At 47.8% G+C, this 23,272-nt stretch overlaps 1 protein-coding gene and 1 long non-coding RNA gene across 3 annotated transcripts; both read left to right on the top strand.

Moving 5' to 3' along the window:
* The first annotated feature begins 3,748 nt into the window (after positions 1-3,748).
* Positions 3,749-8,238, top strand: KLF4 (KLF transcription factor 4). Of its 2 annotated transcripts, XM_058523725.1 has the most exons (5): positions 3,749-4,066; positions 4,180-4,300; positions 4,966-5,956; positions 6,056-6,220; positions 7,163-8,238. In XM_058523725.1, exons 1-5 carry the CDS (start codon positions 4,062-4,064, stop codon positions 7,336-7,338), a joined length of 1,458 nt encoding a protein of 485 aa, XP_058379708.1. In that variant the 5' UTR covers positions 3,749-4,061; the 3' UTR covers positions 7,339-8,238. The 2 variants fall into 2 exon arrangements, with proteins under 2 accessions (XP_058379708.1, XP_058379707.1); XM_058523724.1 differs by having other exon boundaries at positions 4,966-6,220.
* A 12,058-nt stretch (positions 8,239-20,296) lies between these two features.
* Positions 20,297-23,043, top strand: LOC131393203 (uncharacterized). The gene is made up of 3 exons (XR_009215899.1): positions 20,297-20,360; positions 20,727-20,908; positions 21,898-23,043. It is a non-coding gene; the product is annotated as an uncharacterized LOC131393203 (long non-coding RNA).
* Positions 23,044-23,272: the final 229 nt, after the last annotated feature.

Here is a 23,272-nt window from a genome sequence, read left to right as displayed (position 1 = left end):
TACCATGTGCTAGGCAGGCACCGTACCAGGATTTGGGGATACGGCAGTGAACAAAACAATAGGTCCTGTCCTCGTGAAGCTTCTGGCGCCCTGGAGAATACTGGCAATCATAGTACTTATCATGTACTGAGGATCAAGTCCTATGCTAAATAATTTACTTGAATGATTCCACTTACAATCTTCATCACTTTAAGTAGATACTATTAATATTCCCATTTTATTGAAGAAGATACAGGCAAAGTGAGATCAAGTCACTTGCCCAGCTAGAAAACAGCAGAGCCAGACCACGAGCCCAGGAAATTTAGTGCTAAAGCTCGCTTTCTTAACCTCCACACAAGCCTGAGGTGAAAAAGAGACTGGAGTTTCCAAGAAGATAGGAGTGGAGGCTGAGAAAAGCCTTGCCACCCTCTCAACGTCACAAGCCCCTCTCACAATCAGTAGGGATTTCATTCCAAAGCAATCTGGATACTTAAAATCATCTCTTGCTTTCACCTTCTGAAAAAGCAGCTTTTCCTGAGTCCTGTGGCAGTTATGCACAGACACCCCAGGCCAGGGTGTAGCCAGGCTCCCTGGGGTACCCCACGTGCCCAGATCCAGTGCCCAGTCCTTCACCTGAAACCTTTATGCAGCCTCTTCAATCGATCACAGCCCTCCATGGCTCCACATTAATCCCCTAGCACTAATGGTTTCCATCACATCTTCTGCCAACTAATGTGGTTTGTGCTGGGGAAAAAAAAAAATCTATTTTATAACTCCAAGGACATTAATAATTAACTTCCATACCACAAAACTTGTAATATCAGTTTGCTTAAATAGTCACCAGTAAGTATTTGATTCTTCTTTAAAGGGTGTCTTCTCTTATTATTTGAGAGTGCAATTTAGTCATCAAAGGTTTACTCAGCCTCATGTTTATAAATTATATAGGGCAGGGATTCAACTCTTCTGGACCTGCCAGTTGTGAAGAGAGGGAGGGCCACAACCCTGTTGTCATACCAGGCACCTGCCTTGAAAGGAGATGATTTGTGAACTTGAAGTTCCTTACCTCTTTTAGAAATGTAAGGCACATATAGATATTTCCCTTTACGATGCAATCGGAGGAATGAGCAGATAGTTGCCTGCCACGAAGAGGCACGGGCTTTCCTCCTCCAGAAGGCTGCTCAGATACTATAAGTTTGTCTTTTTAACTGAGTTTCAGAATCTTGTCTTGATTATACGACATAATAATAGTGGCTTTCCAATTCATCTGTGTAATATTGTTTTTCGTCGTGGTGGTTACTTTTGCTGAAGGGGAAAGGTTACTGCCTTAGATAAATAAGAGCAAAGCAGAAAAAAACCTCCCTCACTGGCTACCTAGGTTGGAAATTCCAAGTCCTCACTTCGGTGTTCACATCCGGAGAGTGACAGCTGCCAGTCAAGGGCTCATCCAAATTCATTGGGGTTTAGAAACCTAGGCCTTGATGGAAAAGTAGATAACTTTTCCACGCAATCCTCAAGTCCTAGCATCCCAAGAAATTTCTGCCATCACAAAGAAAGGAGTGGGAGGAGGAGGTAGCAGGTGTCTTTCTTTCCTGGTTCCTCGTCTTGAAAAGGGCAATATTTTCAGAGTTAAAGGAACTGGCCTGCTCCGATGGGATGGGGTTGAATCCCTCGAGGCCACGGGAGGGAGGGTCAAGGTTTCCCTGCCAAAGCATGCCCCTGCCCCCAGCTGCAAGTCCTCGCAGCCCTTGGCCAAAGCCAAGCTGGAGAATGGAAGTCATCTCTCAAGGGCGTCCAACTCTCTGGACCTACAGGGATTCCTGGTGTTGGCAGAGAGGGCCGAGTGGATTCATTCGGGACGAGGTGCATTCCAAGAATGCTTGGAAGCAGTGGAACAATCAGGGATAACAAATATTCTGAGGTAACCTAATAGGTACCAGAATCGCAGGACTCAAACAAACAGGTGACAACGAGTTAAAAGATGGGGCAGCCACAGCTCAGTGAGGGGGAGCGCACCCTCTGCCCAGTGCTGCCGCTTCCACCCTGTCCCAGGGCTCCCCCTCCCCTTTCCTTTCCTGGGCTGTCACCCGGCTGGGATCGACGGCACTTACTGGCGAGGGGGCTTGGGGACAGCGCGGGCGGAGCCGGCTCCGCGTGTCCGAATCCAAACTAAACACCTCGCAAGCCTACGTTTAGCAAGCGATACCGAACACCAGACTCACGTTTAAAAAAAAAAAAAGCACTGTTTGCAAAGATGAGGACGAAAACATTTCCCGGCTGGAAAATTACTGATCACAAACTAAGGGGAGAGCGGGGGTGGGGAGGCAAAGTTATAAGACTGAAATAACGATCGCCGTTTCCTCTTCTCTTCCCGGTGGGCAGGGACGGCTGCCGCAGCTCCGGGCGCCCTTTTCGGGAACCCGGGTCCCACCGCAACGCTCCACTTCCTGGCCACTGTCCAGCTAAGTCCCTTTCGGGGGGCTCGACCGCTCGGGGTCTGAGCCAAGGGAGCGAGATGCCTTTTGACCCCTACCTCGCCATTTCACCTCTTTATGACTCAAGTTTTCTATCCATAAAGCGGAAAGGAGACTGCGTGGCTTGTAAAGTGCTTTGAGATGCCCTGGTTGAAAGGTGTCCCCCCGCCTCAGCCCCTCTGCCCTCCCCCACCCCGCAAAGTAAATGTGGAGCCCTTTCACTCCCGTCCTGGCTCCTTTAAATATCAAATCATAACTCCCTCTCCGATTCCGGCCTCTTTCCGCCCTTTCCAGGCGAGGAACATCCCTCCGGCCTTCTCAGGCTCCCAGTCCACGCCACACAGTGCTGGGCACCCCCTCCTCTCGAGACCCCCCACCCCCAGCCGGCAGAAGAGCCCGAGAAGAACCGCGCGAGGCCAGGCCACGCGCCCGCACTGGCGCTGGGATACCCGCGCCGGGCTGCTGCGTGCGCAGGGGAGGGACGCAGGGCGGGATGAGTCACGCGGATAATCGCGCTCTTCTCTAGTGCGCAGACAGAGCGGCGAGCCGGTACCGGGGCGGGGGTGGGGGCGCGTCACCGACCCTCCGCCCCCATCAGCCCTCTCAGCCCGGGGCTTTGAACCCAAGGGGCGAACCGTGGCGATGCGGACGGCTCTGGTCGCGCGGCGACCGAACCTGCGCCCCGTATCCCGCGCCCCGCGCCGGGCCGCCGCCGCCACCACCGCCGCCGGCGTCAGCACGGCTCCTGCCCGCCAGCTGCCGGGCTGGCGTCACAGCCCGGCCGGCCCCGCCTGCGCCCCTCCCTCGCCCCCGCCCCCACGTGCGCAGAGTTTGTTTATTTAGCTGCCATGGCAACGCGCGGGGGGGCCGCGGGAGGGAGGGGAGAAGAAAGGGGGGCGGGGCCTGGCGGCAGGCCCCGGCGCACAGCGGGTAGGAGGCGGGGGGAAGGCGGGAGCGGAGAGGTTATAAGTAAGGAGCGCGCGGCGGCCGCCGGCAGTTCCCCGGCCCGAGAGAGCGAGCGCGGCTGCGGGCGCGCGGGGACCAGAGGCGGTGGCGGGCGGCGGCGGCGGCACAGGGAGCCGCCAAGTGCCCCTCCCCGCCCCTCCGGCCCCCCACCCACCCACCCACTCGCCCGCGGCCAGCGCCGATGGCCGCGCGCGCCCCGCGCAGCCCCTCGGACTCCGCGCCCCGCGCCGCCGCCCAGTCCGCAGATCCGCGCCACCGCGGCCAGTCTCACCTGGCGGCGCCGCCCGCCCGCCACCCCGGCCACAGCCCCAGCGCCCACGGCGACAGCCGCGGCGACCGCGACAGCGGTGGGGGACGCTGCTGAGTCGAAGAGAACGCAGCCTGGCCACCGGACCTACTCACTCGCCTTGCTGATTGTCTATTTTTATGAGTTTACAATTTTTCTAAGAACTTTTGTATACAAAGGAACTTTTTAAAAAAAGGCATCTTCCATTTATATTTAATCCAAAGAAGAAGAACCTCGGGCAATCTGGGGTTTTGGGTTTTGACTTCGTTTCTAAGTCTTTTTCTTCCTCTTCGTTGACTTTGGGGTTCGGGTACCCCCAGTGCTTCGGACTCCCGAGGACCTTCTGGGCCCCCACATTAATGAGGTAGGTGCAGCGCGGGGCGCAGGGAGGGGTGAAGGCCGGTGGGACGCCCCGGAGCGGCGGTCAAGAGTGGTCCCCTGACTCCTGCCTCGGTGTGCACCCCACCCGGCCCCCAGGCAGCCACCTGGCGAGTCTGACATGGCTGTCAGCGACGCACTGCTCCCCTCCTTCTCCACGTTCGCGTCCGGCCCGGCGGGAAGGGAGAAGACACTGCGTCCAGCAGGTGCCCCGAATAACGTGAGTGTTGCCCCGGGCTGTCGGGAGCGTCGGGTGGTCTTCTAGGGGTGGGGTGGGGACGGGCGGATCTCTGGGGTCACTGCGAACCACCGGGTGAGGAGAAGGAGTGGCCGCCTCACGGGCTCCGCAGCCTTCCCAGGGTGGCTTCCGCGCCCTTGGCTCAGCTGTATGTGCGTGTGGTCCGAACGCTGCGGAGCCGCCGGGGGCGCACACCGGGTCCGCACACGTCCCCTAGCGCGCAGGCGGCAGGGCGGGCGCGCGGGCCACCGGGCGAGAGGTGGCTGTGTCCCCAGACACTGGCTGGGCCCGAGTGAGCGTAGGCGTCCCCGTGGCGAGGGCGCACCGGGAGTGCCTCGGTGGCCCAATTCCGAGGGCGGCGGGAGCGTCCCCGGGATCTGGCGGGGGAGGGACCCGGGCTGGCCAGCCGCGGCGCTCGCTCACACGCAATCGGGCAGGCACAACATTACATCCTCCATATCGATGCACCGCTTCTCCTCGGACCCGGGTGTGGGCCAAGATTGCAGCTCTGGCGCCCAGAGTCCCCAGGCGCTTCCTGCCTGCCCGGTCCCCATGCCTGTGCAGTGTAGGTGCTGCGGCTCGCCAGTATGTTTGGTGGCAGTAGGGGGACCACCGCTGACAATTTCTCTCCCGTCCTGTTCCCGCAGCGCTGGCGGGAGGAGCTCTCCCACATGAAGCGGCTTCCTCAAGTGCTTCCCGGCCGCCCCTACGACCTGCCGGCGACGACTGTGGCCACTGACCTGGAGAGTGGTGGAGTTGGCGCGGCTTGCGGCGGTAGCAACCCGGCGCTCCTAACCCGGAGGGAGACGGAGGAGTTCAACGATCTCCTGGACCTGGACTTTATCCTCTCCAACTCGCTGTCCCATCAAGAGTCAGTGCCCGCCACCGTATCCTCGTCGGCCTCAGCCTCATCTTCGTCCTCCCCGTCGAGCAGCGGACCTGCGAGTGCTCCCTCCACCTGCAGCTTCAGCTATCCGATCCGGGCCGGGGGCGACCCGGGCGTGGCGCCGGGCAGCACGAGCGGCGGCCTCCTCTATGGCCGGGAGTCTGTGCCCCCTCCCACAGCTCCCTTCAACCTGGCGGACATCAACGACGTGAGCCCCTCGGGTGGCTTCGTGGCCGAGCTCCTGCGGCCGGAATTGGACCCAGTGTACATTCCACCGCAGCAGCCGCAGCCGCCAGGTGGCGGGCTGATGGGCAAGTTTGTGTTGAAGGCGTCGCTGAGTGCCCCTGGCAGCGAGTACGGCAGCCCATCGGTCATCAGTGTTAGCAAAGGCAGCCCGGATGGCAGCCACCCGGTGGTGGTGGCGCCCTACAGCGGCGGGCCCCCGCGCATGTGCCCCAAGATCAAGCAGGAGGCTGTCTCCTCGTGCACGGTCGGTCGGCCCCTAGAGGCCCACTTGGGCACTGGACCCCCTCTCAGCAATGGCCACCGGCCACCTGCGCACGACTTCCCCCTGGGGCGACAGCTCCCCAGCAGGACTACCCCGACCCTGGGTGCCGAGGAACTGCTGAGCAGCAGAGACTGTCATCCTGCCCTGCCGCTTCCCCCAGGCTTCCACCCCCACCCCGGGCCCAACTACCCACCCTTCCTGCCCGACCAGATGCAGCCGCAGGTCCCGCCGCTCCATTACCAAGGTCAGTCCTGGGGTTTCCTAGTTCCGGCCGGGGAGCCCTGCGTGTGCCGGCCCTCCGGGCCGCACGGGATGGTGCTGACCCCACCTTCTTCACCCCTAGAGCTCATGCCACCCGGTTCCTGCATGCCGGAGGAGCCCAAACCAAAGAGGGGGAGAAGGTCGTGGCCCCGGAAAAGGACAGCCACTCACACTTGTGATTACGCGGGCTGCGGCAAAACCTACACGAAGAGTTCTCATCTCAAGGCACACCTGCGAACCCACACAGGTAGGAGGACAGAAGCCTCGGAGAGGAGGGGGTCGGTGTCCAGCCCCATCGCTAACTGTGGAGGCTTCTCAGGGCCTCCCTGGGATGTGGGGTGCAGTCTGTCTCCTCCATCTCTGGATCACAGAAGAGAACAGCCAACCGGCGCCTACTTTTCTGCCCAGGAGCCTTTTGCTTGATGGATGGTATCAGCACTTGAACCTGCGGTTTTGTTAGGCCTTTGAAAGGCAGGGAGATTCCAGGCGGCCTGTGGGCCTCTCTTAGCTTGAGCAAAGCTTTGCCTTTGTAATCAAGAAATTATACTTTGCAGTGCAAAAGCATAATGGTGTTTTTTAATCCATTTTTTTAAATATTCTAGACTATTCATTGGTTGTTCCCTTCCCAGATTCACCCTCCCTTTCTTTTAGTTCTATTCTTAATTAGGTTTTATTTCAGTTATGAGAATTTAATGGTTGCAATTGCTGAGATTCTGGTTTAAGATCCTCACTGCGGAGAATTTCCCTGTTGATGAAAGTAGGTGCATAATGTCATGTAGGTGTATGTAGCCTTCATTAACATAACAGTTGTTGGTACAGGAAAAGTAGCTCCCTGTGGCTTTTTAGACCCAATTGCAATGGGATAGGATCTTATTGCTTGGTTTGGGCTAGGAGAGATGCACCAGCAGACATAATTTCCAAATTCATTTCCCCCACTGATATCTTGGTTCAAAAGAATGAAAATGTTATCCGTATAGAAGTGTAGGTTTAGGTGGTATTTGTGTGGTTTGGGTGCTTATCTATGTTTCCCTCAAAACACAAGAGCAAAAAGAATACTTAAGACACACAATGTATTCCTGTTTATGATCTGAAACTTAATACGGCCTTGTGTGGTCTAAAGACGTTCCCGGATCCTTTCTGAGTGGGGTTGTTTAGCAAGGGCTTCAATGGCTTTCTTTTCCTTTTCCAGGTGAGAAACCTTACCACTGTGACTGGGACGGCTGTGGGTGGAAGTTCGCCCGCTCAGACGAACTGACGAGGCACTACCGCAAGCACACCGGGCACCGCCCCTTCCAGTGTCAGAAGTGCGACCGGGCCTTTTCCAGGTCGGACCACCTAGCCCTACACATGAAGAGGCACTTTTAATCTCAAAACGGTGGCTATGACCCACACTGCCAGAAGAGAATTCAGTATTTTTTACCTTTCACACTGTCTTCCCGGGGAGGGGAGGAACTCAGCTGGAAAGCACTACAATCATGGTCAAGTTCCCAAGTCAGCTTGCGATGGATGATCAGGAGACAATGAGGAAACCTAAAGACGACTCAAAGAACAGATGGGGCCTGTGACTGGATCTTCTATCATTCCAACTCTAAACCCAACTTGAATATTCCTGGACTTACAAAACGCCAAGGGGGTGACTGGAAGATGTGGATATCAGGGTATAAATTTAGATCCGTGAGTTTTGGGGGAGGGAAGACCAGAGTTCCCTTGAATTGTGTTGCGATGCAATCTCAGTATAAAGATCACCTTATATTCTCTTTGCCTTCTAAAAGCCATTATTATGATATTAGAAGAAAAGGAAGAAATTCAGGTACAGAAAATGTGTTTTAATAGCCTAAACGATGGTGCTTGGTGAGTCTTGGTTCTAAAGGTACCAAATGAGGAAGCCAAAGTTCTCAAAACTGCTGCATACTTTGACAAGGAAAATCTATTTTTGTCTTCCGATCTACATTTATGACCTAAGTCAGGTAAATACACCTGGTTTACTTCTTTAACGTTTTTATGCAGACAGTCTGTTATGCACTGTGGTTTCAGATGTGCAATAATTTGTACAATGGTTTATTCCCAAGTATGCCTTAAGCAGAACAAATGTTTTTTTCTATATAGTTCCTTGCCTTAATAAATATGTAATATAAATTTAAGCAAACTTCTATTTTGTATATTTGTAAACTACAAAGTAAAAAAATGAACATTTTGTGGAGTTTGTATTTTGCATACTCAAGGTGAGAATTAAGTTTTAAATAAACCTATAATATTTTATCTGAACATCGTTTTCGTTTCGTTTCGTTTTTCCCCTGGAGAAGCTTGTCAAATTTCAGTTTAAACACAGTGGGTAGGGCAAGTGGAATCACACTAAAGAGCCAGCTATCTCAACAGATTAAAAGAAGACTAAGACTACTTAGTTTTACAGTAAGTACTATGAATGTTGTAGGACTGAAAGCTCTGAGTAGTTGAGATCAGAGAATTAAACTTACCTGGCTTGGGTTGCTCTTAAAGCAATTTCCTTACCTGAATGTGAATTTCCGGGTAGAAATGGCTCAATCATTCTTCAATTTACTCAGTTTCATATGAAAGTAGTCATAAAATAAACATAGACGTTCCAGTTTTACATTTTAAAAAATCTTTATGGTTTGTCTTTAAAATTAAATGAAAATAATACAAAAATCTTCTCTCTTCGGAGGCCTGGCCTTGCACTCAGAACGATTTGAGTAACAACAGAACTTTCCACAGCAGACAACCCTAAGAACGTAGTTCCACAGTGCCCTCCTGAGGATTGGGGGATTCATTTATGCTTAGTGTATTGCAGATACATTACTTCTGGTCCTATCCCTAAAATAGGTCAGAACCAGTTTCTAGCAGATTGTTTTAAACCTTCATCAGTCGTCTGAAGATAGCCAGACCCAGCGTTTCAGGAGACTGAAACAAAAGAATTAAAAATTATCCAAAGTCACAAAACTAAGTGTAGAGTAAATTTAAGTTTGAAAGGATATTTTTGTAAGTTTGTAGCATATTTCTGAAGTTAAATCTTAAAACTGCGCTGATATTTTTATGAGGTGGATGCCCAAGAATTTGAGGTTCATTTGTGGCTGTCGCAAAATGGAAAAAGTATTTGTGACACTTGTTGACACTTTATATATTTGTAAGGATGTGGGTGACTAATTAACATTGTCAGGCAGACAGAAGCTGACTGGCATTTTCTTTAGACTGCTTATTAACCATTATATCTAGTGTCCAGAGGTGTGTTTGCACTGTGGGTGCGTTTTATAAATGGAATAAAAAATAGAAATTCATAAGAGGCTCATGGTAGATCAACACAAAGTATTTTCCTTGGCTTTTAAGAGTCCAGCATGACTGGAAAACATGGCACGTGTCTTAGCTTAAAAGAAAACAGGTGCATCAATAGGATGGAATTTTATGTGGCGAAGAACATATTCAAAGCATATTTAATGACATGGAAAAATGCTCATGGTATGTTAAGTGGAAAAAGCAGGATATAGGACTATAAACAGTAGGATTCTAATTGTACAAGTTTAAATGTGCATGTGCATTGAAGGAGAGAGAAGCAATAGCAAATTAAGAGAGAAGACTGGAAGGAAGTACCAAAATATTAATACTGGTTTTCTCAGTTTAAATTTTTGGCAGTTTCCAAATACTCTAAAATAAGTATTTAAAATGGAGAAACTTTTTTAAAGAATACAGGTGCAAATATTTAGGCTTTATTTTTTAAAGAGCAATTAAAGCTATTTAAAGAAAGCCTACATTCTAATACATTTTTCTTTGTATTAAATTGTGGTTGTTGCTCTTGGAATCTACCTTTCTTTTACACAGAGCCTCTGGCACATAGTTGGGGTATGAAAAGTGTTTATCGAATGATTGTTACCATCTTTGTATTTGCGAAGTGCCTATTATTTCAAGGAGAAGAAACGTCATGAAATAACAAGACATTTTAAACTGATTCAAATTTTTCTGATGTCTTAGGGGAACATCAATTGCATTAACTTTTTCTAACCTGAAAAAGAAAGCTTCAATATCTAAAATAAATGAGGAAGATTTTTAAAAATATAACAGGACGAAGTTATTCAACGTGCACGAATAGCTAAACTATTTACTCTAGGACCTAGCAGTTCTGAGCTCCCAGGTGTACAGTCATTACTGCCTTACAGAGCCGTTTATACTGTATAATAAAGACGACCTAATAATTGAGATGCCTGCTTATTACATTTTCCTTATGACATTTAATTTTATATGTCCTAGATTTTAACTTGTGCGTGCTCACTCACATGCACACACACACACACACAAAGGTTTAACAATAGTCTTCCCTACATCATCAGACTTACAGTCTCTCTCTTTTCCAGCAAAATATTCTTTCTACCTGAAAACTTATTTGACTCCTACAATCCTATTTTAGTTTGTTAAAACAAAACAGGAACCTTCACCATCTCAAGCAGGATGGTCACAGGGAATAATTCTTTTCCTTTCAAAAACTGTTTCAATTTTTAGAAACATGCAATGTTATTTCATATTTGGAGATTAACAATTTTTACGTATAATTTTTCTACCTATAAGAAACCCAGGTGAAGCAGTTCTTATGCTATAGAAGCAAGTCCATGGGGAAAATATTGAGACAAGCAGTGGTGGTACCTGTTGTACTTCGATGTATGAGACTATCTAAATTTAGCAGCCTGTCAGCCACCTGTTCTATTATACGATCTGGCTTCTGAAGCTCCATTCAGCACAATAACACGTACATAAGTGAATTTGTAGTCCACATTCTCTCTCCCGCTCCACCATTCTCCCTCTCTTAAATACACATCGACATCATCCAGTCCTACATAATTGTTTTTATTTTATTGTTTTATTTATTATTATATATTTTATGCATTTATTTTATTTCCTCATATTTTCTTAGCACCTTCCCCAGGCTACTGTATAGTGACATGTTTTTATGGTGCTAAACTGAAGCTCTGTCTGCTTCCTAAAAGTTGTTTATGAAACTACCATGCATTGTGCACGTGCAGAGTCATTCGATAATATTTCACATAAAACCATCTAGAACTCTCTACATAATGCATGCTGTGGAATATATCACGGAATGTTCCACCTGTGAAAACGCAAAGGAACTACTGTTACAACCAGCATGCTGTATGAAAACAAAGTCTTTTTTTTTCACGTTAAGTAAAACTAAAATGAAAGTTGGGAACAAACACCCTTTGGAAGCCTTTACCTTAAACAAAAAAGTGCATCGAGTAAATTTCTCACCCTCTCCTGAAAAACTAATAAATTCTTAGATCCTTGTGGAGTACGTAGAGCCTCAGTGCGCCGGTCACAGTCAAAACGCAGAGATCAACTGCTAAACTGTTAGCACAAACCCAGATAATCTTTCAGGCCCGTGTCTAAGCTACCACAGCCAGTTAACTTAGTTAGGGGGAGGAAGGCCCATGGGGTAGGAACATCAGTGAAATCATCTCTGGAATCGTGTACAATAGGAGTCCATCTTTCTAATTGTTTTCCACATGTCATTGCTATAATATCACTTTTTTGAATTGCTTCTGTCTTCTTGACACCCTAGATGAGTCAGCATGTTGCAACCGGCCCTCCCAAAGAGACTTCTCCACGTGTTCTTAAAGGAAAAGGAGGAAACAAATAGAAATCCAATCTAATAGCAACAACAAAAAGGAAATTCAGACTTCCAGAATCCCTTTGACATCTGAGTTCACCTAATAGGACATTTTTCATTGGTACAACATAATAATTATAATGATATCTCAGAGTGTGAGAACCATTTGCCATCCTTTTATGTTTCTTTTCATGTCTATGTTACATGGTATCATCTAAACAGAGCAAGGAACGAAAAGAAGCTCTTTATGGAGAAACAGATAGATAGCTAGATGGAGCCCCAGGTGGAGGTTTGACAATTATATAAAATCAGGGCAAACAGTCAAACCTGTCCAGTCCAGGGTATCTGAGGCCGAGAGGTTGAGTGGGGTTATAATACCCGTCTCACCTATAATATTTGAATTGGTACTAACTGGCCGTGGATCAACATATTACTGAATGGTGGCCAGCTTGCCATGATACAAAGCCAATACATTCAGATGCTAGACCCGCATACCCACCTAAAAGCTAAAATGGGTAAATTACAGAGAAATTGAAGGAACTCTAGATACACTTGTTGAAAGCCAGGGAGATAAGTGAATTGGTGCAAACCATAAGCAGAGTCTCCTTGACATGACAAATGGAAGGGATTTTTTCAGTAAGGACAAGCATACCTCTTGTCTGATCCGGGTCCCTTTTTGCTGGTGTATAGTAACCCCTGACTTCCGCATGACTCTGTAAGGTCTCTAAGTATTTACACTCCCCATTACCTCAGTTAATCCTCACAACAAAGGTAGGGGTGGGATTTCCCTCTCCCATCCCCATTTTCCAGACGAGGAAACCGAGGTTCCCTTTATGGTTTAGTTTTTGTTTTCATTTCTCATTCTTGCTGACATACTCAAAGCATTTCTCTTCTAATACTTTTGTCTTCAGTCAGCTGGGCAGGTAGGGCTACAGGCAAAATGGATACACCCCAATTCAGAAGGATTTGCTCACATCCAGGTTCTTCCAGTAAACCTGTTTAGGAGTCAAAAGCCCCAGACTTTCTGTCTCCCAATCAGCGTGCTGTTTCCTTTGTCAAGGTAGAGTGAGCAGGAAGTCTGAGTTTCCAGCACGTGTTTCTAGAGCTGGTCACTATGCCATGAACACGATCCACACTTTTAGTTCTGAATTGGGATGAAAATCTCCTGTTTCCGTCCTCACTTCTGTCCCAGCACACAGCCCTTCTGGTAAACAGATCTGGTCAAGCCCTTCCCCTATTCATTAATTTTCCAAGGTGCCAAGTGCCTGGTGGATAAAGATTTAACACAGCCACTCCTTTAGTAAGGGGCCGTGCTAAGCTGCTCTTGACCCCCAACACACCATGCCTGTTTCAGCCTTTGAGCTTTGGCTTGCAGATGTTGGTCCGTACTGCTTCTAGAAAGATCCATATTCCCCTGACAAGTGCCTGTATATCCTTCAAGGCCCAGCTTGTAAAAAACTTCTTCCATTCCACTGGATCTAGATCTTTCATTAAAATTTTATCTTTACATATTAAAAGGTTTTGTGGGTCAGGCTCCTCTAACAGACATGAGCTCCTGGAGGGCACTGGGAGCTTTCCTTATTTGCCCTTGAATACCCATAGTTACTGGATTTAATTGAATAAAATTAATCATTCATTGACTATTTAACCTCAAATCCTGGCATCTCTTTTTAGAGAACTCTTCCTTGCCCGGTGATTCTCTGCATTGATTCTGGAAAGAATTTTGTTCATTAGGGGGGTCTGTTGTGTATTAGGGGAGGCAGATGGGTGTCAGGTGACCCACAGGGAGCAGTTAGGGGACCACTGGGCATGGCCTTCAGGAAGTCAGAATTTGGAAGAAAAGGAATATTTTATCCTTCTCTTTGGATAACCCATTGTGGTTCCTTTCAAGGGCAAAATATAAGTGTACTGTGAACATATGACAAACAATGAAGGTTAAAAAAAATACTGCACTTTAAAAAGTTAAAGAAGGCACCGTCCACTCTAGGATCCTGGTTGGGCCAGCCTGCCCGAATGAGGAAGGGTCATCTGTGAGTGGTTGGGAACCCCCCCACCTGGTTTGCTGCTCTTCAAGCTTGAGACTGCCCTTGCTGCTTGGATGACAGTAGTATGCTGACTTCTGAATGTGTCTAAGTAAACTGATGCTAGAAAATGGTGCATAAAATTGACAAATGCCCCGGGCTTTAAGGCACTGTTACTGCCTCACAGAGGAATGGGTAACAGATTGCAAGCATCGAAGCTGTAAAATTACATAGAACTGTTTGAGCAGGAAAGGGTCTTCAAGACCATTTAACTCAAGGACAAAACTGAGGCCCAGATAAAGGACTGGACTTGCCCAGTGTCACGTCAAGTTGGGATCTCAAAACCAACCAGTTCCTGGATCTCACTTAGCAGACCAACAGCTGAAGGCTCCATCCTGAGAACCCAAAGGAGGCTTAGAGGGGAATAAAGATTTTTTAAAACACCATGCAAAAAGGATGGCTTTAAAAGAAAAGTTCTAAGGGCCAGCCCGGTGGCATAGCGGTTAGGTTCGTGTGCTCCGCTTTGGCGGCCGGGGGTTCGAAGGTTTGGATCCCAGGAGTGGACCTACACACCGTTTATCAAGCCATGCTGTGGCGGTGTCCCATATAAAGTAGTGGAAGATGGGCATGGATGTTAGCCCAGGGCCAATCTTCCTCATCAAAAAAAAAAAAAAAAAAAGAGGAAAGTTCTAAATTCAATGTAACATTGTGGTCTGACGTCCAAAAAAGTATTTGTCTCTATAGTGCTTCGATAGTTCGGTGTTACCAGCCAGCTACGTTAGGTATTATCATTGTGTCCCTCTACAGATAACATAGGAGCCATTCCCTAAAAGTGTTAAAATACAATTCTGCCTTTGTTCTGCTGTCTCTTTTCGTGCAATTTCATTCAAATATATACAATCTGTTCAAGGACTACCTTACCAGCCACTGTGCAAAGGGCAGGGGAAACAAAGATGAATAAGAATATATAAATATGCATGTCTATAGATATTTTTTCCTGGTACACTTGCTCCGCAAGGAGTGTAAAGTGTAAGTTAAATGAAAATCAGCTTTCTAGCCTCAGTAAAAATTGTTTGCCTCTCTTGGAAAAGTGATCAGTTGGTTCTTTGAGATACTCAACCATGTGAACTACAACCACATATACCATTTTTTTCCCCTACAATTTTCTTGATTGCTTATTATTTTAGCTACATCCAACTTGTTTATCAGGTGCATGTGAAAGCATGTTCAAACGAGTTATTCAGGTTCAGTGTGAAGGTTTCGGCCTTATTCAACAAAATATCACAACTTCTGTTGGAATTAATGATTCGGGCAAATCGGAGCTTAATCTGCAAACCAAGACACTGGATTTCTATGGTTTGGAGACCGCATATCTAGACCGGGGAACAGCTTGATTTTGTTTTAGACACAATTAACTTAATAGCTAGTGAGCATAACTGACTTCATGAGGCTCTTTTGGTGCTGAAGAAGCTTGTAGAAACGGAGCAGGCTTTGCCTGAGGGATCTTTGCATTAAAGACTTTGTTAGGCAAAGCCACTGTGGCTTGGGAGTCTGATTTGCAATTTGTGCCTTTGTAAAAGGATTAGAAATCCCTATTGTTTAATGTTTGGATCTCAATTTGCGTTTGGAAACGCATGACCTCTTCCAAGTTGAGAGTTTTCCTTTATTTTCATTTTCTTGTCCTGATATAGAATCGATACTGTATGTTAGAAAAATTGATAAAACTGCTTGGCTAAATGTTTGCACTGATTAAGGAAGTGTGATGGATTGGTTTTCTCTATGAATGGTGGAGTCTACCCGGGCTCCAGCAACACTGAGCCAGTAATCTATTTAGCAACCGACAAATAACTCATAGATTTAAGTACACACGTTTCATGTATTTCCTTAATTGGAATGCACGGCACTCTGTTAAAAAAGAAAGAAAGTCTGATCAGACAGTGCGTCTACAAAAGGAACTGAAAGGAAAAATATCCTCTGACTGCCTCAGGACATGACATATTCGAACACTTCTGTCCAATGTCTTCCTTTACAAATAAAGGTTTGGGAAAAATTATTTTAGGTTCGTGATCACAATACTCTCAGCTGTACATGATATTTAACTACCTGTCCTTTGGTAAACAATTTTTAACTAACATTTGCTTTGACAACGTTCCCAGATTGGCATAACATAAAACCTGGAATAGAAACTACGTGAGGAGGGATAATTTCTTAGATTGTGGGTTTAGAACACGTGGTTTATGTGTTTGTTTGTTTTCTTTTTAACTCTTCAGTGTCTTGCTCCTTTGTCTTTGTCATTGACCACAGGAAAACATTTCTTGCGTGCGTGGATGAAGGTGCAGGGAACCTGGGCTTGGTGTTGCTGGTTGAGGGAGCTGGAAGTAGACGGAAGGTATTCACATTCGCCAAGAACTTTGCTAGATGTTTAGGTTATTACCTATTTTGTGAGGAGAAGATAGAGGTCCAGAGGAGTCAAGTGACTTGCCCAAGGTCACACAGCTGTGATGAGAACCCAGGTCTACCTGACTTCTAAGCTCAGGCTCTTTCTGCCACATCACATTGCCTCCCAGATAAAGTAAGGCCAGCTTCATTTGGGGGTTTATCTGCTCCTTGCCACCTTGGAATATGTGTTTAGGAAGATTGGCCCTGGGGCCGGCCCGGCGGCACAAGCCTTTAAGTGCGCGCGCTCCGCTGCATGGCCCGGGGTTCGCCGGTTCACATTCCGGGCACGCACCGACGCACTGCTTGGCAAGCCATGCTGTGGCGGCGTCCCATATAAAGTAGAGGAAGATGGGCACGGATGTTAGCCCAGGGCCAGTCTTCCTCAGCAAAAAAAATAAATAATAAAAAATAAAGGAAGATTGGCCCTGAGCTAACATCCGTGCCCATCTTCCTCTACTTTATATGGGACAAGTGTTGCGTAAGTGCGCGCCCTGGATCCGAACCTAAGAACCCCAGGCCGCCACAGCGGAGTGTGCGCACTTAACCTCTTGCGCCACCAGGCTGGCCCCAAGGAATATGTTTGTTTTTTAAACTAAACAGGAATTCTGTTTGGTGCACAAGAAGCTATATGGACCAGATTGACCTAACCCATCACCTCTTTCTCATAGAAACAAGTAATCTTATCGGTCATTCTATTAAAAATATGCCACATTCCTCTATGCTATAGTTTGGATAGTGACTCAAGGAAAGGCAATCGTTTCTCCATCATAGCTCTCCCACAGCCTCTGTAAAATCATCAAGAGTAAATAAGCCATTGTTTCTCTTCCCAGGTATTTCATTCACTGATTCCAAAGCACTTTACCCACATATTCAGTCTCTCAGAATAAAGGCTAGCAGTCCTTTTGATAGTTGAGCCAACTAGGAGTAAGCCTAAGAAAGCATCTTTTGCTGAAGATCACACACTCAAAGGCCCCTCGAATGGAGAATGCAGAAGAGGAAGTTACCGACAGGCGTGGCCCATTGCAGTGCCGTGCCCTGAGCCCACATTCTCAGCCCCGTCCCCTGGGAAACACTCCCTCTTTGTCATCTTCCAAAATGCTCTGCCAACATTCTCCTAATGCTCCCAATATCTAAAGATAATCCCTTTTCCCCTAAACGGGATTTCAACCTAAAATAGATCTGGGTAGGTGCCACGGGGCATGGACAAATGACTCAGAGAGCCATTTCAGACCTCAGAAGCAGAGAAGCCTCTTCAGAGCACGGGATCACAGTCTGGGAGCTGGTTAGCACTCAAGGAACAAACGAATGACGGAGCTGGAAGGAGTTCCAAAGAACATTTCACCAGAAGTTTCCTCTGCACAAATGAGGAAGCTGAGGTCCCCACATCTCCCACAGCTACGCCACAGCAGAAGCTCATTCCAGGCTAAGACTTTTCCAGACTCATCCTCAGCCTGCACGTCAGGCCATAAACGGACTTGCTAAGCAAGACCCAGGGTCCCCGCACCTAGGCATAGGTGATAAATGGACAGGTTTTTCGTGCGTGGTGTGATTCAGCATCGGAGATGGGAGAAGGGAAATGAGTCTCTCCTAGAAAATGCGTTGATTTGGCACATTTTCTACATTTGGGCTTCGTTTTCTTGTTATCTTATTTCTCTCCTTTAGCTCAATCATATCATCTGAGTTAGGTTTACATCCAATTCTTTCTGTCCAACAGTAGTGCATTGGTTAAGTCCTAGTACGTCCTTAGAACTGACTACCACGCTCCATTAAAATTATCTGGTAAACAATAACAAACAAGGACCAACGTTTATTAAGATTTACTACACGCTGCCCCTGTAGTCAGCATTTTAGATGCGTTTTTCTCATTTAGCCCCATCAATAATCCTACGAGGTAGGCATTCTTATTCTCCTCATTTTAAGGATGAGGAATCTGAGCCAAGGAGAACTTAGGTAACCTGCCTTGAATCACAAACCAGGGAGTGGTGAGGCTGGAATTTAAGCCAGATTCTGCCCAGTCTCAGGCTCTTTATGCACAGAAGAATGTTCAGGAGAACTTCACTGGAAGAGGAAACGCCTATATAGTATGATCCGACTTGGTAAAATAGATCTATATTTATTTGTTTTGGGGTATATTTGCATTGGGAAAGTTCTAGAAGGCCCTCAAATGTCAATTCCTTAAAGTAGCCTCCCCCAACCATGCTAAAAGAGCCCTCTCACCCTGCCCCGGTTATTCTTATCTTTTTAATTTGCTTTTTTCCTCAGGGCACTTATCATTACCTGAGACATAACATACACTGGAGCATTTTTTGCTCCCTTCTTGAACGAGGGGTAGGACAATGCTAACACAGTGCCTAGCATGCGGTAAGCGCTCAGTAAATATTTGTTGACTTGAACGAATGAACCAAACCCTTAATGTTGGTGGTTGGTTTTTTTCTCTCTCTGTCAAACAGAAACAATTTAAACTCTTGATACTTAAATGCATGGAATTTTTTTTTTTTCATGTTTCATCCAAAATCATCTGAGTAAAGAAGAAAAAGAAAATCCATTCCAGTTAAGGGGCAGGAACCTAAAATGGTCTATTTGAAAACGCAAACAGTTGCTGACTTCCTCCATACTGGACACACACCTTCTCAAGAGCAGAAAGTTCTTTCGATTACAGAAAAGGAGACCACTGGAAATCTACTTAGATAAACTTGCTTTGAGACAAGAAACTCGCTAATGTTTTAACTGCTAATCCACTTAGTGTTCTGAGCGCCCCCCTGATGGTTTTAGAAAGATAAACCTTCTAGTCGCCAGGCTCAATGGAGCAACAGCAGAAGACAATTGACTGCAGATGAAGGGATTGACTCACGTTTTTGAAATGGATGAATGACCACCTATCTGGCCAATGTGAAAATGAAAGGAACATCTGAAATGAGCTGATATGCGCTGGTTAGGTTTTATCCCAATAATAAACTCTCCTTTCTCCTCTAAAAAGGATTAGGCCTCCTGTGAATGGGAGTCTTGTCTTCAAGTCCTATCACCTTGACCTTCCCTTGTACTGTTCTACTCACTTTAAACCACGTGTGGCAGTCAGAGATTTTTCATTCTCAGCCATGTACTTCTGAAGCGTGACTTTTGCCCCATCATCAGAACCGTCCACAAGTCAGGAGCAGAGCATCCCTGCATTCCATGCTGAGGAAGGGGCTGCTTTGGCTGGCTTCTCTCTTCCTTCCCCAAACAGAACCAAGCTCCTATATAAAATTCATAAATTCTTGGCAGGAAAGAAATCCTCCCATTGGAAGGAACAGATGTTCTACGAGTAACTTTTGCCATTATACTCTGTTCCTAATATCATAGTTTTCAAGTGAGGGGGGATGTTAACTTTTTTTTAAATGTCAACATGTTCTGGGCAGCTTTTCCACCTCCGTCTGTGGCATACACATCACCAATCCTCCCGCTGCCCCGTTTTAAATTTCCAGAGACTAGATGAGAATTGGAAAGATATTAAAAAGTGAAAGCGGAAAATTCAATTCAACAAGTATGCTAATATATAACCGAACGCAAAGTAATATATTTCCCTCCCAGTTGTAAATCTCGGAAACATTTTTTCCCTTGCCGTCTCAGAACGTGGAGGGGTCTATCAGATTTTTAACAAGGTAATTATGACCAATTAACGTTCAGGGGTTATTACCAGTAACGGAATTCCTTGAGAGTAACCTATTCATAAAAGTTCCCTTTCTAAAGAAAGCCTCAATCAGGGCTTCAAATTCAAGGGCTATTAGGCCATTTTCACTTCGTTATCACCTCGTTAAACTGCCCACCTTAAATGCCTGTGTCCCAGGTGACCGCAAGGAAGGGTCAAGGTCATGGATGCCTCTTACCTTGCCTGGGAGTAACTTTAGAAAGCGTGAGCTCACCTCAGTTGGTCCGAGGTGAGGTCCCCTCCCCTGGGACAGGGATACCCACTCGCAGCTGCTTTGGCGAGGGCCAGAGCGCCTGCTGGCTGTGGCCGGGCCCCCAAGACGCCTGACCACGTTTGGGTTCAAAGTCAGAATTCGGCGAGCGGGCTGGGTGGGGTGTGGAACCCGCAGGGCAGAAGGAGAGGAAGGTGACAGTGTGGGCGGGGTGGGGAAGCAGCGAACCGACATTCAAATGCGCCGGGGATCCTCCCGGAGTCGCGGCTGCCGCGCCGGGTTTCCCCTCCTCCTCCCGGCCGGAGCCAGATGAGTCTAAGTCCCCAGATCCCTGCGGGGCCCAGTGCCGGGACCGCCACGTCCACCCCGGAAGACCCGGTCCCTGAAGCCTCTCAGTGCCCAAGTGGACGTGTAAGTGTGCGTGCGCGCAGATCAGGGCGCGGGGGGCACCCATGTGTAGAACCGATCCAGACCCGCGCCGCTACAACCCGGGGGGTGTCCCTGCAGACCCCGTGGGCCCCGATCCGGCTTTCCCCGCATCCCCGGGAGGAGGCTGGTCCGCGCGCGGGGGCCGGGGGCGGCGGGGCAGGGGCGGGGGCGAGAGTGACGCTGGAGGGCGCGGCGGCCCCTGGGCGCCCGGAGCTGGAGGCGCGCGCAGCGCGGCGCGCGGTCTGCAGTGCCCCCCGCCGGACGGCCCGGCACAGGACGGCTCCGGGCCGCGGTCGCCGCGCCGAACCTCCGCGTGCTTCACGAGCGGCCCTCTTCCTCTCTGCTGAGGCCGACCCAGAGTTACCAAATTTAAAATCAAGTCGACGTGGATTTTCATCCCGGTGCTGTCACTTACTGGCTTCCTGCTACCGGAAACTCCGGACTTCTGCCTCCCTTTGGCTACCGTGGATAATGTCCCAGACAAAATTAGTTAAATAATTGACAGCATTCAATCGAGTGCCTGGTGTATAGTAAGTATTCAATAAATGGTGGGCATTATTACTATTATTATTATGACTATTATTATTGTTAGCTGGCTAAGTCTTAGATGGGGGTCTCACTGAAGTCTCTGCTTTTCTATGCGGGTTTGAGGGGAGGAGGACCGGGTGGGATAGTTTCTGCCTTTCCCCTGAAGTGGAGAAGGAACTCCAGTACCCAGCTGGGATCCAGCCTTGCTGTGCCACTAACTCCACCTATAACTGTGGGCTCAGCCTTCCCCTCTTTGAACCTAATATCCTCGTTGCAAAATAGGAGTAATCATATCAGGCTCGCAGAGTTGCTGCAAGATAAGAAATGCAGGGCTCCTGGCACAGAGTCCGTGCCCAGGCAAGCCTCATCCTCCCCTCCTCCAGCCAGCAGGTCCCAAAACAGTGATATCTGTGCACATGGTGGGTGCAGTGCAAGACCCTTGCCCCTACACCCAGGCAGATAGCAGGCCCAGGGTCCATTTGCTTAACATCACGTGGTAGGTGCTCAATGCAAGCCCTGCCCACCCCCAGCAGTCAGACACCATACTTACCATGCACCTTGGGTGCCCCTTGTATCCCTGTCTGTGACCCAGGCAGCCTGGGCTGCAAGAGGCTTTAACTGCTGGGGCCCTTCTACCTCCTCTCCCCTGGAAACCCCCTCCCACAGATGCCTCAGATCCTTTCTGGAGGTTATTAGTGTTAGAAATAATAAGAACACACCCTCCCGAGATGGAGTAATGGAGTGTACCATCAGAGGGCCTGGCTGTCAAGGGCAGCCCTTCCAGTTCCTGGCTGTCTTTACCCTGCAACCTCTCTGAGAAAATGAGGGGGTAACACCTTCTAGGGTGGACCGTGCGAGCATGAATAGATATGCGTGTATGAAAGCACCAAGCACATAGAAGATGTGCAGTAAACTGTACTAATTTATTATTAGTACCAATAATAGTACTAATAGTAATTAGCAATAGTAAATTTACTAATTTATTATTAAGCAGGTGCCTGGTGGATATTTGTTGGATTAACCTGGCTTCCCCCTTTGCTGAATTCTACACCTGGGAAGGCTCCCCAGGGCATTCTTCCTGTCCGTGGCCTTGTCAAATGTCATGTCCTGTGACCTGCCACTCCAGCCTTCTTTCTAGAGGTTGGTACTTTGCATATAGCAAGAGTGATGGATCTTTCCAGAATTCAAGGTCTCTGTATTGCCTCTTTCATATCTGTTCTGAGATACTTATTTCAAGAGTTTACTTAGATAAAATTCGACATGGAAATCTCATCTTTTTGTTTGGTTTTTGGTGGCCAATTTGCCTTCTATTTGGGGGAGGAGGGTAGAGTATTACGTAAAAGTCATCCTGAATTATATGAGCATTTGTCAACAGTATTTTCTGCCGGCACTGCAAATGTGGTTCACCTTGTGGATGTGCAATAAGACACTAGCAACTTCAGGGTCCTGTCCCTGTGACTTCTCTAGCTCTCGAATATGACAAATTCCAAATGAGGAAAAAAACAAAGCAACCAATGTCCAGTCTCTATGTGGGCCTTAGCAGTCACAGAGCGCTTCTGATCTGTTACATCCATTTAATCCTCAGCACAGCCCATTTCCCAGATGAACCTCATTGAGGCAGAGTGACTGACCCAGAGCTCATTTCCATGACAGAGTCGCCTCTCCAGTCCTGCCTCCTCTCCACACTGCTCTCCCAGGCTCTGACGTGGGGCTGCTCCCTGCCGTCTGAGCAAACGTTCTTAGAGACTCTTTAGAAATGATAGGACATGAACTTTATTAATACAGAGCACTAAACAAATTAGAGAGTTTTCCCATATTATAAGGTATGTGACAGCTGTTATTTTACCCATACTATTCATTATGGGGCTGTTTGTTTAAAGGTTGCCCTGGTGGCTTGGGGACAGTGCCTTTTGCTCTCTGACTCACAGGAAGCAAAAATAAGTTACTGTCAGGTGATGGTCATACTTAGAAGCCAAACTAAAAATGAGAAGTTTGTCATCCTTGGGTGTAGGGCAGTTGGCACCACTTCTCAAACTGGTAAGTGCCAGGCTGTTCAAAATATAAGATTTTCTTTGTGTCATGCATGTTTTTTTTTGTGTGTGTGTGAGGAAGATCAGCCCTGAGCTAACATCCATGTCAATCCTCCTCTTTTTGACAAGGAAGACTGGCCCTGAGCTAACATCCATGCCCATCTTCCTCCACTTTATGTGGGATGCTGCCACGGCATGGCCTCACAAGCGGTGCGTCCGGGCCCTGAATAGATTTTTAAAATGCATGCATGAGGGCCAGCCCCATGGCATAACGGTTAAGTGTGCGTGCTCTGCTGCTGGCGGCTCGGGTTTGGATCCCGGACGCGCACCAACGCA

The sequence above is a fragment of the Diceros bicornis genome, chromosome 28 (assembly GCF_020826845.1).
Source record: "Diceros bicornis minor isolate mBicDic1 chromosome 28, mDicBic1.mat.cur, whole genome shotgun sequence".
NCBI classification, from domain to species: Eukaryota; Metazoa; Chordata; class Mammalia; order Perissodactyla; family Rhinocerotidae; genus Diceros; species Diceros bicornis.
Note: the sequence above shows the minus strand (reverse complement) of the source record. Positions and strands in the feature narration are given on the sequence as shown.